The 16,067-nt window shown below is 52.3% G+C and overlaps 1 protein-coding gene across 1 annotated transcript; it reads right to left on the reverse strand.

The window, feature by feature from the left end:
- Positions 1–697: 697 nt before the first annotated feature.
- Positions 698–7,566, reverse strand: LOC123138396 (1-aminocyclopropane-1-carboxylate oxidase 1). Its single transcript, XM_044558369.1, has 3 exons — positions 7,348–7,566; positions 6,983–7,212; positions 698–1,457 (listed from the first exon to the last, which is right to left on the reverse strand). The coding sequence occupies exons 1-3, from the start codon at positions 7,477–7,479 to the stop codon at positions 830–832; spliced, it is 990 nt and encodes a 329-aa protein (XP_044414304.1). The 5' UTR covers positions 7,480–7,566; the 3' UTR covers positions 698–829.
- Positions 7,567–16,067: the final 8,501 nt, after the last annotated feature.

Below are 16,067 nucleotides of genomic sequence, written 5' to 3' on the forward strand. Positions count from 1 at the left end.
CGCTAGCAACCATGCCAGAAACAAAAAGTTGTGCGAACCAACGTGTGGTTGGATGGTTGAAGGGACTGTGGTATCCCCAGCCCACCAGGATTCAAATCCTGGTGCTCGCATTTATTTCTGGATTTATTTCAAGATTTTCGGCGATGCGCATTTAGTGGGAGGAGACGTTCCCGTCGACGACGAGGCGCCTACGATGACTTCGTAAATCTCAAGATGATATGTCGGCTCAGTTTTTTGGAGGTGCTCATAGGGGTAGGGTGTGCGGGTGTGCGTTTATAGAAGTGAGTGTATGCGCGCGCATATGAGCACTTGTGTTTGTACTGATGTTCAAAAGAAAAAGAAACAAAAAGTTGTTTTGAACCTAGCCAAAACATAGTGGCTTCAACCATACGGTACCCGTATTGCGCAAGCGCATGAGTAATAGAATTACATGACCGACTATAGAAATTAAACTCAAATGTGTCAAACGTCACCATGCAAACACTCCTAAGTTCACGTACCAGCATGCCATAATCCACAAAATATAAATGCCCGGAATTTAGGGGCTGTTCGGCAGTCAACTGCTCCCTGAAATTCAAGGATCTGCAGAGCACCTGTCCCCCCGCTCCGTACTTTTTACCTTCAGCTCCGCCAACTCCAGGAGGGAGAGCGTGGAGTCGGACGCCGAACAGGCCTTTAGTGCCCAGACAAGAATCTGTGAGTCGGACTTGAAAATACATTACCCATGATTTTTGATAAGCAATAAAGCTAACCGGATACATGACACGCCCAAAAGAAAATAAAACACGTCTCACAATACTCTCGTCCGGGTCCGGGCGCGTATCAGTTATCACGCGGTGGCGATGGGCGCGGCGTCTGCCTTCATGGCCTTGAACCGTGGCTCCTTGGCCTCGAACTTGTGGCGCACGTACAGGTTCATGTAGTCCTCGAACACGAACCTCGGGTACACGGCGGTGCCCTCCTCGCCCTCGTTCCTCTCAGCGGCGTCGGCAGCGCCCACGAGCGCCGGGGCCGGAAATATGACGGCGTCGGCGCCGGGGTTGTAGAATGACGCGATGGACATGCGGTTGCCGTCGGCGCGGGTGAGCACGCGGTGCATCACGCTCATGTACCGGCCGTTGGTGATGAGCTGGTCGCCGATGTTGACGACGATGGCATGGCGCATGGGCGGCACGTCCACCCAGGCCCCGTCCTTCAGGAGCTGAAGCCCGCTCACCTGGTCGTCCTGGAACAGCAGGATGACGCCGCCGGCGTCGGTGTGCGCGCGGAGGCCGTCGACCAGGTCGGGGCGTGGGCACGGCGGGTAGCTGCTGACCTTGGTGCCGAACGTCGGTCCCCTGGACCCGGCGAAGGCCCGCTTGAGATAGCCCTGCTCCAGACCCAGGTTCTCGCACAGCAGGTCCAGCACCTTCTCCGCCAGCTTCTCGATCTCGGACGCGAATTCCTTCATCACTTGTCTGCAACGACGACACGAAAAAAGTAGCTTTTGTTATCAGGTCAGGAATAACAGACAAACAAGTGTCACTTGCTAAAAAAAAGTGATTCCAATCGTGTTGGTCACTACTGTGCTTAATTTAGGATTCTGATGTGCGCAAGCAATCTTATCTCCTGTTGATATCCTAGTAGCACTACTATATCTGCTGCATTTTTTTTGAGCTGATGTGTCAGGAATGACTTTGTGACAGTACAAAATGTTCGGCCAGGAGGCCTAACAATAGGCTGTAGAGGAATAGGATGCAACTCTCAATGTATTGATAGGTGCATATGCACAAGTATATATAGTACATAGGGCAAGTCATATCCTCAACTATACACAAGGAGGAGATTTGGAGTACAAGAATACATGTGCTAAATACATATCTCAACACCCCCCCGCAGTCGAAGCGACACCGTTGCTGACGCAGAGACTGGACCGGAATTCCTCGAAGGACGTCGTGGGCAAACCTTTGGTCATGATGTCGGCAAATTGTTGGGAGGTGGGAACGTGCAGAACACGGACATGGCCAAGAGCCACCAGATCCCGAACAAAATGGATATCAAGCTCAATGTGCTTGGTGCGACGATGATGAACCGGGTTGGCGGAGAGGTAGACGGCGGAGACGTTGTCGCAGTAGACGACCGTGGCCTTCTCAACAGGACACGAGAGCTCGTGAAGAAGCTGACGAAGCCAGGAGCACTCAGCAACAACGTTAGCCACAGCGCGGTACTCAGCCTCGGCGCTAGACCGCGAGACGGTGGGCTGCCGCTTGGACGACCACGACACCAGGGATGGTCCAAGGAAGATGCAGTAACCCGAAGTAGAACGACGGGTGTCCGGGCAACCAGCCCAGTCGGCGTCGGAGTAGGCGACCAGATCAGTGGCAGTGGAGGCGCGCAGAGTAAGACCAAGATCCATAGCACCGCGGATGTAGCGGAGAATCCGCTTAACGGCAGTCCAGTGAACATCTCGAGGAGCATGCATATGCAGGCAGACCTGCTGAACCGCGTACTGAAGCTCCGGCCGAGTGAGAGTGAGGTACTGGAGAGCACCAACAATGGACCGGTAGAAGCCAGCATCTGGAGCAGGAGTACCATCAGTAGCAGAGAGCTTGGCCTTCGTGTCGACAGGAGTGGCGGCCGGTTTGCAGTTAAGCATACCAGCACGGTCAAGGAGCTCATGAGCGTACTTCCGTTGATGAAGGAAGAAACCATCAGGACGACGCACCACCTCAACACCGAGGAAGTAGTGCAACGGACCCAAGTCCTTGATGGCAAACTCAGCACGGAGACGATCAGTAAGCCGGCGAAGGAGCTCAGAAGTGCATGCCGTCAGGATGATGTCGTCAACATAGAGCAGCAAGTACGCCGTGTCGGTGCCCTGGTGATAAACAAACAGCGAAGCATCGGAGCGTGTAGAGCGGAAGCCGAGTTGGTGAAGAAACGCTGCGATGCGCTGGTACCAGGCACGAGGAGCCTGCTTGAGCCCATACAATGAGCGTGAGAGCAGACACACATGATCAGGACACGCCGGGTCAACAAACCCCGTGGGCTGCTGACAGAAGACCTGCTCCTCAAGATGACCATGCAGAAAGGCGTTGGAGACATCCATCTGATGAACTGGCCAGGCACGAGAGACCGCTAACTGTAAAACAGTGCGGATCGTCCCGGGCTTAACAACCGGGGCGAAAGTGTCGGTGAAGTCCACACCGGCGCGTTGCCGGAAACCACGAACAACCCAACGCGCCTTGTAGCGATCCAGAGTGCCGTCGGGACGAAGCTTGTGTTTGAAGACCCACTTCCCGGTGATCACGTTAGCGTGCCGGGGACGGGGAACAATCTGCCAAGTCCGATTCCGCTGCAAAGCGTCGAACTCCTCCTGCATGGCGGCCATCCAGAGAGGGTCGCGGAGAGCGGCCCGAACCGAGGACGACAGCGGGGAAGGAGCAGACGTCGAGGCGGTGCAGACGTAGTCATCCGCATAGCGGGAACTCGGGCGAAAAACCCCGGTGCGCGAGCGGGTGACGGGCCCGGCCATCGGAGCAGCCGCGGGTGGCGGTGAGGCCGTGGCCTCCACGGCGTCCACGGGAGAGGCAGTGGCCTCCATGTCGTCGACGGGAGAGGCGGACCGAGCGGGAGTCGAGGCCACGGCGTCGGGGAAGCCACCCGACGGGGCGGGCGAGGCGGGCGACTAAGGCGGGGTCGAAGCCGCGCCCCTAGAGTCCGCACCAGGGGAGGCGGCGCCAGGGGAGGGCGACCGAGCCGGCGGCCCAGCATGCAGCCCAGCATGCGGCCCAGCATGCATGGCGGGGGATCGGGGCGATGTAGGCGGCGTCGACGGGGCTCCAGGCGACGAGGGCGCTGAGCCGGAGGAGGGAGCCGCGGAGGGCCCCGATCCGGAGGAGGGAGCCGCGGGCAGGGGTGCCGGAGCACCCAAGGCCGGCAGCTGGCGACGGCGCGGAGGAGAGCCCGCCGCGGGAGGGGAAGACGGCACCACCTGTTCCTGAGCAAAGGGAAACACAAGCTCATCAAAGTACACGTGTCGTGACGTGATGACACGATGAGACACAGGGTCGTAGCAGCGATAACCCTTAGTGTTGGCCGGGTAACCAAGGAAGACACATGGAACGGAACGAGGAGCTAGTTTATGAGCGGTGGTGGCGGTGGTGTTGGGGTAGCAACGGCAACCGAAAATACGGAGACCATCATAGGAGGGAGGAGTGCCATATAAGAGATGGTGAGGCGCATAGTTCCAGCGCGTACGGCATGGCCGGAGATTGAGGAGGAGGGTGGCGGTGGCGAGGGCATCGGGCCAAAACCGAGAAGGCATGTAGGCATGGAAAAGAAGGGTGCGCACACACTCATTGAGGGTGCGTAGGATGCGCTCGGCACGGCCATTCTGCTGGGAGGTGTATGGGCACGTGAGATGAAACACGGTGCCGTGGGTGGAAAGGAGATGGCGGATGGTGAGATTGTCGAGTTCTTTCCCGTTATCGGTCTGAAGTGCGAGTATGGGTCGCCCGAACTGTGTGGAGACATAAGCATAAAATGCAATGAGAGTAGCGGCAACATCAGATTTCCTATGAAGAGGAAATGTCCACACAAAGTGAGAGTAATCATCCAGTATGACGAGATAATAAAGATAACCAGAATTACTGGGTACTGGAGATGTCCATACATCGCTATGAATTAACTCAAACGGAAAAGATGCAACTGTGGAAGAGGAGCTAAAAGGAAGGCGAACATGTTTGCCTAACCGGCAGGCTTCACATGAGTGAGCGGCCGTTTTATTACATGAAAAAGAAAATCCTCTCATTATTTGACGAAGTGAAGAAGTGCTAGGATGCCCGAGACGAGCATGCCAAAGATCGACGCCGGCGGAAAAAGCTCGAGGACCACCCAGAGATGACGGCGACTGAACTGGGTAGAGGTCGCCGGGACTGTCATAGCGGTGAAGAATCATCCTGGTGCGAGCGTCCTTAACAGAAAAGCCAACTTCGTCAAATTCCACAGTTATGAAATTATCACGAGAAAGATTGCGAACAGAAACTAAGTTCTGAATGAGATGGGGAGAAACAATGACATTATTAAGAGAGAGAGGTCGAGAGTTAGAAGGAAAAGGTGCAGAACCAACATGAGAGATAGGAAGACCAACACCGTTGCCGATGATGATGCGAGAGGGAGTGAAAGTGGGATGAACGGAGGAGAGGTTACCCGGATGAGCGGACATATTAGCGGTGGCACCGGAGTCCATGATCCAATCGCTACCACCGCCGGAGTAGGGTGGCGGCTGCTGCAGTGCCGCTAGAAGTGCCGGGTCGTAGTAGGGGGCTCCGTACGCGCCATAGGAGGGCGCGGCAGGGGGGGCGCCGTGGGCGCCGTTGGCGCCGAAAGGCGCGGCCAGAAGCGCCTGGTGGGTGCTTGGGCGGGGGCTGAGGATGCCCGGGGCGGGAGGGGGGCGCGGCACGGGCATGCTGTATGCGTGCACGACCCCCGTCCAGGGGTTGTAACCACCGGCCCAGGGTGGCGGGGGCTGCTGCTGAGGAGCCTGACCGCCGCCGCCGCCACCTTTGCCTCCTCCTTGGCGGTTACCGCCGTGACCGCGGCGGCGGTTGACGCCGTTGCCACCGTTGCGAGGTGGTTGGGGCGGCTGCGGCACCGGCGCAGGGTGCGGGACTGCCGGAGGACGAGGCGCCGAGGGTGGTGTAGAGGCGCCGATGGAGAGGCCGGCGGCGAGCGCGGTGTGGATGGCGCGGGTGCGGAGGTGCTTCATCCACCGCTCCTCAAGACGAAGATAGGCCACCGCCCGCTCGTAAGTGGGGTTGGCCATGAGGGTTAGGTTGGAGGCGGCGTTGCCGAAGTCCTCGTTGAGGCCGGCGGTGAGCGTCGAGAGGAGAAGCTCATCGCCCACTTTGAACCCGATGTCATTGAGCTCGTCGGAGAGGGTCTTGAGCCAGAGACAGAAGGCGTCGATGGTGGAGTCGTTCTGGTGACACCCAAAAAATTCCTGCTGCAAAAAAACAATCCGTTGAAGCTTGTTGTCGGTGAAGAGGCCATTGATCTTGGTCCACACCGTGTAGGCATCGTCCCCATCGTGAACGACGGTGTGGAAGATGTCCGGAGAAACGGTGAGGAAGAACCACCGGATTAGGGTGGCGTCGATGGCGAGCCAGTTGGCGTCGTGGGCGCCGGCAAAGAAATTGGCGAGACCGTCCACATGATCACGAAGATTGTACTCACGGAAGAGGAGGTTGAAGTAGGTTTTCCAGGCATAGTAGTTTGTGGAGGCGTGGGAGAGGATAATGAGAACGTGATCGGAGAGGTGGATGTTGCGGATGTCGGCGGCTTGGGGCTCATCGGGCTCGGACCCGTAAGAGGAGTCGAAGGGGTTGCTAGGAGGTGCGCTGGAGGAGGAGGAGGTGCCGAGGGCCAACATGGCAGAGGGAGGGGGGTGGTGGCGCGAGATGGGATCGGGGAGGGTTTAGGGTTTGCGGGCGGGAGGCGGCTCGGGGGGAGCGGCGAGGGGAGGCAGGGAGGGTGGAGAGGTGCGGCGGGCAGGGTGGAGGCTCGGCGGGGTAGGGATGGAGGGAGGGAGGGAGGCGGCGCGGCGGCGGGGAGGCGGCGGCACGGAACAGCGGGTGCGGCGGCGGCCTGGGGAGGCAACGGCGGCGCGGCTAAAGCTGGGGTCGAGGGTTAGGCTGATACCATGTAGAGGAATAGGATGCAACTCTCAATGTATTGATAGGTGCATATGCACAAGTATATATATAGTACATAGAGCAAGTCATATCCTCAATTATACACAAGGAGGAGACTTGGAGTACAAAAATACATGTGCTAAATACATATCTCAACATAGGCTGCCTTTGAATCGTCTCTGTACTTTTGCGACTAATTTCTGTGGAATCTGGTGCTATCCCTTGGTCTCTTATGTTATTATTAGGAGTATTAGTTAGTGACCAAGTAGCAGTAGTTCATTATTATGGAATCAGGCGTACGCGCATACCTGTAGTGGTGGTCGAGGTCGGGCAGGTCGGCGAGGTTGGAGGCGGGGAGGTGGCGGACGAAGAAGGTGCTCTCCCAGTCCACGTCCTTCACGTCGGCGCCCTTCTCGCCGGCCTCCAGCGTCCTCGCTGCGAACTCCTTAAACTGCTCCTCGCGGCACGCCGCGTAGTGCGCCTTGCTCACCCGCTCCACCTCGTCCATCAGCTCGTGCGAGATGCCATGGTTCAGCAGCTGTGCGGACACATACACCATCAGAGTCAATATATGCCAAGAATCAGGTAATCATGTCGAGAATCGTACTTATGCCTGCTTTCTAGAAAACATATATCAAGAATTGTAATAGCATTATGTGAGTGGCAGTGGCACCTCGAAGAATCCCCAGTTCTGGCAGGCGTCGTGGATGACCTCCATGGCCGCGCCCCTCTCCCCGGTCTCAAGCTTCTCCATGTTGATCACCGGGAAGTTCATCGAGACAGCAGCATTAGCAGGAATTGCCATCGCTCTCGATCTGATGTCTCTCTCCCTCTCGCACTCGCGCCGTCTGTAACTCTGTCTGCGTGTTTGTGCTGCTTATCTGAAGCAGAGAGTGCGTTGAGTGTGCGCTCTGAGACCGGTGTGGAGTGCCCAATTTATAGGCGCGCGAGAGAGAAGGCCCGCCGGATGGCACCTAACCGCAATGACCTAGCCGGCACGTAGGAGATTACGATACAACTTAATTAGTTAATTACTACTACTACTACTGCTTTGGTCAATCAATATGGAACGGGGAACAAAGCTGTCTGGACGTACAAAACAACAGGGACGAAAACAACCGAGATATGCCCCGATCAGCGTGCGTGCGCGCCGCAACTTCGTGTAGCTTACCCTAACCAAGTTGTCTCCAAGAATATCGCTTCTTGCTAGCTAATATGCCCTGATGGAGACGGAACAGTATGATAAGTACTAGGCTGATAGTCTACGTTGGCCACTATTCTATATACCTAACCTAAGTAGGCAAGTAGCCAGTGTTGATGAACTTTGTGGCGTACGGATGTAGTTGTCCCTTACTTTACAGGTCGATATTGACAGAGATTACGCCTAGTACACCTGACCCAGGCCACATACAGTGGAGTTTTGCTGCCAACAAATATTCCCTCTGTCTCAAAATATAAGAACGTTTTTGACACTAGTACACCTGACCCAGGCCACATACAGTGGAGTTTTGCTGCCAACAAATAGTCCCTCTGTCTCAAAATATAAGAACGTTTTTAACACTACACTAGTGTCAAAAACGTTCTTATATTGCGAGACGGAGGGTGTATATGATACAACTTCAACATCGATCACTTTGACTGTTGTTGTGCTGTCTGGGGGCACTGTCGATTGTGTCGTAAACAGTGAAAAATCACTAAATTGCCCCTTTGGCCAAAGTTCAGCACAAAATGGTCCTCTTTTGAAAATATTTCGTAAAATGGCCCTACCCGCATGACGCCCGCGCCCGGGGCGCCATGCTAGATAACATAACGCCCCGGTCAAAGGCGCCATGCGCGTCGGCGCTGACTGCCACGTCGGCATGGCCTTGGGCCCATGACGCCTCGGCCCAGGGCGCCATGGGCTGCACCACGACACCCCGGCCTGGGGCACCATACCTCTTCACCACATCGCCGCGAGCCCCTCTGGTCTCTGTTTTTTCTTTCTCTCCCCCCTCTGTTCTTTCCCAACAATGGCGCCCCTCAAATCTCCCCTCCCTCTCCCCACTCAAGATCTACGGATCTGAGCCGAAGATTGGTGGATCTGGTTGCCCTTCGAATCATCAAGGTATTCCCCTCCATTTCCCCCTTTTCTATTGGTTGAAATCTCCGCATTTGATTGATTTGGGTGAAACCCTAGTTCATCCTTTTGTTGAAATGGATAATGGATTTTTGTGTGATAATGTGGGGATTAGTGTGATTTAGGATATGTATGGCTTAGAATATGTATGATATAGGATTTTTATGAATGTGCTATGAATTTGATTAGGATATGTACGCACATATATGGTGTATGGAAGAATTAGTGCAAATATATGGTGTATGATATTGTAGAAATTTATATGCACATATATGGTGTATCGAAGAAGAATTAGCGTCCAAATTTGGCGGATATTTGCAAATGACAACGGGGCTTACCATATACATTTGTAATTTGCAGGATGGCCTCTCTTATCAATCCATCGTACGATCAATTGCATCATGGAAGGTTCATGGCAGAAGAAGGAAGGGTTTTTGATCAGCTTCACCTGAGGTCGGGTTCGGTGCATGACAAGATGGAGTATGATGAGCGATACACGGAGTATATCCGGAAGACCGGGCTTCTCCCTTTCATCTCACTCGTGTCTCGTTCGATGCCGAAGATGAACCCTTGTGCGATCACGGCACTCGTTGACCGATGGTGCGCTGAGACACATACTTTTCACTTCTATGCTGGGGAGATGACTGTCACTTTGCAGGATGTGTCTCTGATCACTGGACTTCCCATCAAAGGACAACCTATTTGTTTTAGCACAGATTCTGAAGGATGGCGTGAGATTATGGTTGGACTCACAGGGAGGGGGCCAGGGGTACGAGGGAAGTCCGCCGGTGCAAGTTATCATTGGATTGTTGAACACTTTGGGGAATGTCCGGCTGATGCGGACGATCAAACAGTGCAGCAGTATACCAGGGCATACTTGCGGTATGTAGCCAGCCGGACTCTTTTCTCTGACGGCACTGGCGTCAACGCTTCCTTTATGTGGGTTAAGCTGTTTGCTGGTTGGGAGCATGGACTCAGTTGGGGTACGACGGCGTTGGCTTATTTGTATCGTCAGGTAAGTGGTTTTGCTTATAATAGTGTGTTCACCATGTAGAAATGTTCTCTAGTTTATAATGACATATTTCTTGTTTGTGTGTAGCTGGACGAGGCGTGTCGTAGGGGCGCGAATCCAAGAAACGTCGTACAGTCAAAGGAAGCCAACATCGGTGGTCTGATGCTTCTATTATCGATTTGGAGTTGGGAGCACTTGCTAGTGGGCCGGCCGACACCAAAGGGTTACGTCCCGTGGGATGATCATCATGACCCAGACCGTATGCCTACATGGGCGTATAAGTGGGACAAGGTTGAAGGTTTTGTTGGCAATTCAAAGACCATGTATTTGCACTACTGCAACGAGCTTGACATCATGACCCCGAAGCAGGTTATCTTAGTAGCGTCTTGCTTTTTCTCTTCAGTTTTTTCGGTTTTCTAAAAATCATACTAACAATGTAGATTTTTTCTTAATCTTTGGTTATAGGTTACCTGGGAACCGTACGGAACGGAGGGCAACATTGGTAGGGGAGCTGGTTTTATTACTTTCGGACTTAACCCAAAGTGTCTACAGGAAGCACATTTATGGCAGATGTGTTGCTCGTTGATTTGTTATTATGCTGTTGAGTTTTATCGGCCACAACGAGGTATGACACAGTTTGGCTTATTTCAAGAGACCCCGCCGAAGTACAAGGACACTTTGCTACATTTAGATAGGTAAGTGCTTAGCACTTCAAATGCTTTCTCTATTGTATTGAGGATAGTACCGAAAATTCATTTGTCAAATGCTATGCAGATTCGACAAGATGAAGCAGAAGAGTATAAAAAAAATGGGATCGAGAGCATGACATGTATATCCAGGAATTCAAGCACAAGCTCAATAAGATTGCAGTTTTCATCATAACTTTCACACATACATAATTTCAACCACCACATACATTGATTCCACACATACATAAGTTCATGACTTCCATTAGTTCCACACATACATAGTTCAACCACCCAAAAGATTCACGACATACATAAGTTCGACCACCCAAAAGATTCACGACATACATATGTTCCACACATACATTTGTTTCACACCCCAAGCCAATAACCGAAGCCTCGACCACCACCATCACCACGGCCACGTCTTCGAGCTCCACCGTCACCACGGCCACGTCCTCGAGCTCCACCGTCACCACGGCTGTCGGTGTCAAAACCGGCGGATCTTGGGTAGGGGGTCCCGAACTGTGCATCTAAGGCTAATGGTAACAGGAGGAGGGGGACACGATGTTTACCCAGGTTCGGGCCCTCTCGATGGAGGTAATACCCTACTTCCTACTTGATTGATCTTGATGATATGAGTATTAGAAGAGTTGATATACCACGAGATCATAGAGGCTAAACCCTAGAAGCTAGCCTATGATTATGATTGTTGTTGTCCTACGGACTAAACCCTCTGGTTTATATAGACACCTTAGGGGGCTAGGGTTACACAGAGAAGGTTACAGAGAAGGAGATCTACACATCCGAATCGCCAAGCTTGCCTTCCACGCAAAGGAGAGTCCCATCCAGACACGGGACGAAGTCTTCAATCTTGTATCTTCATAGTCTAACAGTCCGGCCAAAGTATATAGTTAGGCTGTCCGAGGACCCCCTAATCCAGGACTCCCTCAGTAGCCCCTGAACCAGACTTCAATAACGATGAGTCCGGCGCGCAAATTGTCTTCGGCATTGCAAGGCGGGTTCTCCTCCGAATCCAGAGTATCTGTTGTAGCGAGCAGTGTCCAGCTTCCCATTAATGTCGTACTCCTCGGCTTCTGTGCTTTAATAATGGTTATCTCCATGTGTCAAGTGAATGCGAGAAGTCGGGGCATTTTTACATTTGCCACCCTAACCATGTAATTAAATTGTCTATTTAAAGAGATGGGGATCCTCAGATCCAAATTACACCATCCTCCCCCAGCAAGCATTCATCAGAGCGTGCCCGGAAGAAACCATCCCATCATGGCCGGCCGTCGCAGCTCCTCCTCTTGCTCCCGTAGCACTAAGCCAGGTGATTGGGAGAAGTGTTCTGTCCCCCATAGCCGATTAGTAGAGTTGCAAACCAAGGGGTTTCTCCCGCGTGCATACATGGTCCTCGTCCAAGCCAGACTAGCCACCTATAATGGCAGGGAGCAAGCAGAGAGCTTTCCCAACCCATCCAAGGGGGAGCGGGTATGCCTTGTCCCTTATTTGCTGAGGGGACTCGGGTTTCCAATCCACCCGTTCCTCCGCGGGCTCCTGGAGTTCTATGGCCTCTAGCTGCATAACTTCACCCCTGCCTCAGTGCTGCACATCGCAGGTTATGTTGCCCTTTGCGAGCTATTTCTGGGCTGCGAGGCTCATTTCGAGCTATGGAAGAGGCTATTCTGCCTTGTCCCCCGTAATTAGGAGGGATCAATATATCAAGTGGGCGGAGCCGGAATATGGCGCGTCGCCGAGACCGGATACTTGTCCGGCACTCCAAAGAAGGCATCCGAAGACTGGCCTTCGGAGTGGTTTTATGTAGAGGACGTCCCCTTTCCGGAACCAATTCGGACGGGCCTTCCTGAGTTTGCTAATACCCCGCTGAAGAAATGCCACAGCTGGCGCCCCCGGAGCCCCCAGGAGGAAGATAACAGAGAGGTCCTTTACCTGATGGGCAGGATAAAAACGCTGGCCAAATCAGGATTGACAATAATCGAAGTTATGTCAATATGCATAATGCGGGGGGTGCAGCCACTTTAATATCGGGGGAAACCCATGTGGCACTTCAATGGAGAAGACGACGCCACCCACTGTGGTCGTAAAGGTGCGGACTTCGCCACCGCTCTGGCGAAAATACTGTCCGAATTGTACAAAGGAGAAGAAGAGGAGTTCCTCCGTATTAAGCCACGAGATGGATTTTTTATGTACAACCCCCCAAGCTGGGTGAGCTGCTATCCTTTACTCAACTCCAGTCACTCCCGTACTCTTCATCATAAATACTCACCTTTCCAATTCCTGGCAGGAACTGCAAAAGGTCGTGAGGGAGATTCACAACCCATCTCCACAGCGAGAGGACCCTGACCAGGCCCTCGACCCCGGACTTCACGAAGATCCGCACATATCTGTGGAGCTTGTCGACGGGACATTTTACCAGGCAAGCCATGACGGCACCTTGGTGGCCATCATCGCCGACTATCCTGGACTGCTCCCTGCATCGGACATAAGTAAAACCGGAGTCCTATGTTGGAAATATGCCCTAGAGGCAATAATAAAATGATCATTATTACATTTCCTTGTTCATGATAATTGTCTATTATTCATGCTATAATTGTGTTATCCAGAAATCGTAATACATGTGTGAATAAATAGACCACAACATGTCCCTAGTAAGCGTCTAGTTGACTAGCTCGTTGATCAACAGATAGTCATGGTTTCCTGACTATGGACATTGGATGTCGTTGATAACGGGATCACATCATTAGGAGAATGATGTGATGGACAAGACCCAATCCTAAGCATAGCAAAAGATCGTGTAGTTCGTTTGCTAGAGCTTTTCCAATGTCAAGTATTATTTCCTTAGACCATGAGATCGTGTAACTCCCGGATACCGTAGGACTGCTTTGGGTGTACCAAACGTCACAACGTAACTCGGTGACTATAAAGGTATACTACAGGTATCCCCGAAAGTATCTGTTGGGTTGACACGGATCGAGACTGGGATTTGTCACTCCGTATGACGGAGAGGTATCTCTGGGCCCACTCGGTAATGCATCATCATAATGAGCTCAATGTGACCAAGTGTTTGGTCACGGGATCATGCATTACGGTACGAGTAAAGTGACTTGCCGGTAACGAGATTGAACGAGGTATTGGGATACCGACGATCGAATCTCGGGCAAGTAACGTACTGATTGACAAAGGGAATTGTATACGGGATTACTTCAATCCTCTACATCGTGGTTCATCCAATGGGAGCCAACATGGTTATCCAGATCCCGCTGTTGGTTATTGACCGGAGAGTCGTCTCGATCATGTCTACATGTCTCCCGAACCCGTAGGGTCTACACACTTAAGGTTCAGTGACGCTAGGGTTGTAGAGATATTAGTATGCGGTAACCCGAGAGTTGTTCGGAGTCCCGGATGAGATCCCGGACGTCACGAGGAGTTCCGGAATGGTCCGGAGGTAAAGAATTGTATATAGGAAGTCCAATTTCGGCCATCGGGAAAGTTTTGGGGGTCACTGGTATTGTACCGGGACCACCGGAAGGGTCCCGGGGGTCCACCGGGTGGGGCCACCTATCCCGGAGGGCCCCATGGCCTGAAGTGGGGAAGGGAACCAGCCCCTGGTGGGCTGGTGCACCCCCTTGAGCCTCCCCCTGCGCCTAGGGTTGGAAACCCTAGGGGTGGGGCGCGCCCCACTTGGCTTGGGGGGCAAGCCACCCCCTTGGCCGCCGCCCCCCCCCCCTTGAGATCCAATCTCTAGGGGGCCGGCGCCCCCCCAGGTCCCCTATATAAAGAGGGTGGAGGGAGGGCTGCGCACCCGTGCTCCTGGCGCCTCCCTCTCCCTCTGCACCACCTCTCCCTCTCGCTGAGCTTGGCGAAGCCCTGCCGAGATCACCGCTACTTCCACCACCACGCCGTTGTGCTGCTGGATCTCCATCAACCTCTCCCTCCCTGTTGCTGGATCAAGAAGGAGGAGACGTCTTCCCAACCGTACGTGTGTTGAACGCGGAGGTGCCTCCGTTCGGCGCTAGGATATCCGGTGATTTGGATCACGACGAGTACGACTCCCTCAACCCCGTTCTCTTGAACGCTTCCGCTCACGATCTACAAGGGTATGTAGATGCACTCCTCTCTCTCTTTGCTAGATGACTCCATAGATTTATCTTGGTGAAGCGTAGAAATTTTTTATTTTTTGCAACATTCCCCAACAGTGGCATCATGAGCTAGGTCTATGCGTAGTTTCTTTGCACGAGTAGAACACAAATTTGTTGTGGGCGTAGATGTTGTCAATTTTCTTGCCACTACTAGTCTTATCTTGTTTCGGCGGCATCGTGGGATGAAGCGGCCCGGACCGACCTTACACGTACGCTTACGTGAGACAGGTTCCACCGACTGACATGCACTAGTTGCATAAGGTGGCTAGCGGGTGTCTGTCTCTCCCACTTTAGTCGGATCGGATTCGATGAAAAGGGTCCTTATGAAGGGTAAATAGAAATTGGCATATCATGTTGTGTCTTTCACGTAGGTAAGAAAAGTTCTTGCTAGAACCTTATTGCAGCCACGTAAAAACATGCAACAACAATTAGAGGGCGTCTAACTTGTTTTTGCAGCATATGCCTTGTGATGATATGGCCAAAAGTTGTGATGAATGATATATATGTGATGTATGAGATCTTGTTCTTGTAATAGGAATCACGACTTGCATGACGATGAGTATGACAACCAGCAGGAGCCATAGGAGTTGTCTTAATTATTGTATGACCTGCGTGTCAATGATTAAACGCCATGTAATTACTTTACTTTATTGCTAAACTGTTAGCCATAGAAGTAGAAGTAATAGTTGGCAAGCAAATTCATGGAGACACGATGATGGAGATCATGATGATGGAGATCATGGTGTCATGCCGGTGACGAAGATAATCATGGCGCCCCGAAGATGGAGATCAAAGGAGCTATATGATATTGGCCATATCATGTCACTATTTGATTGCATGTGATGTTTATCATGTTTTTGCATCTTATTTAGAACGACGGTAGTAAATAAGATGATCCCTCATAATAATTTCAAGAAAGTGTTCCCCCTAACTGTGCGCCGTTGCGAAAGTTCGTTGTTTGGAAGCACCACGTGATGATCGGGTGTGATAGATTCCAACGTCCACATACAACGGGTGTAAGATTGATTTACACATGCAAAACACTTAGGTTAACTTGACAGCCTAGCATGTACAGACATGGCCTCGGAACACAAGAGACCAAAAGTTCGAACATGAGTCATATGGAAGATACGATCAACATGGAGATGTTCGCCGATGATGACTAGTCCGTCTCACGTGATGATCGGACACGGCCTAGTTGACTCGGATCATGTATCACTTAGATGACTAGAGGGATGTCTAATCTGAGTGGGAGTTCATTAAATAATTTGATTAGATGAACTTAATTATCATGAACTTAGTCTAAAAACCTTTGCAAAAATGTCTTGTAGATAAAATGGCCAACGCTCATGTCAACCTCAACTTCAACGCATTCCTAGAGAAAACCAAGCTGAAAGATGATGGCAGCAACTTTTC

Source organism: Triticum aestivum, chromosome 6B (assembly GCF_018294505.1).
Source record: "Triticum aestivum cultivar Chinese Spring chromosome 6B, IWGSC CS RefSeq v2.1, whole genome shotgun sequence".
Classification (NCBI taxonomy): Eukaryota; Viridiplantae; Streptophyta; class Magnoliopsida; order Poales; family Poaceae; genus Triticum; species Triticum aestivum.

Bases quoted from the DNA above. Each gene is read 5' to 3' on its own strand.
- LOC123138396 (XM_044558369.1), bottom strand. From the start codon at position 7,479: ATGGCAATTCCTGCTAATGCTGCTGTCTCGATGAACTTCCCGGTGATC. The intron at 7,213-7,347 runs GTGCCACTGCCA...GTGTCCGCACAG, and splicing joins AGAACTGGGGATTCTTCGAG to CTGCTGAACCATGGCATCTC. The intron at 1,458-6,982 runs GTATGCGCGTAC...TCGTCGTTGCAG, and splicing joins GACCTCGACCACCACTACAG to ACAAGTGATGAAGGAATTCG.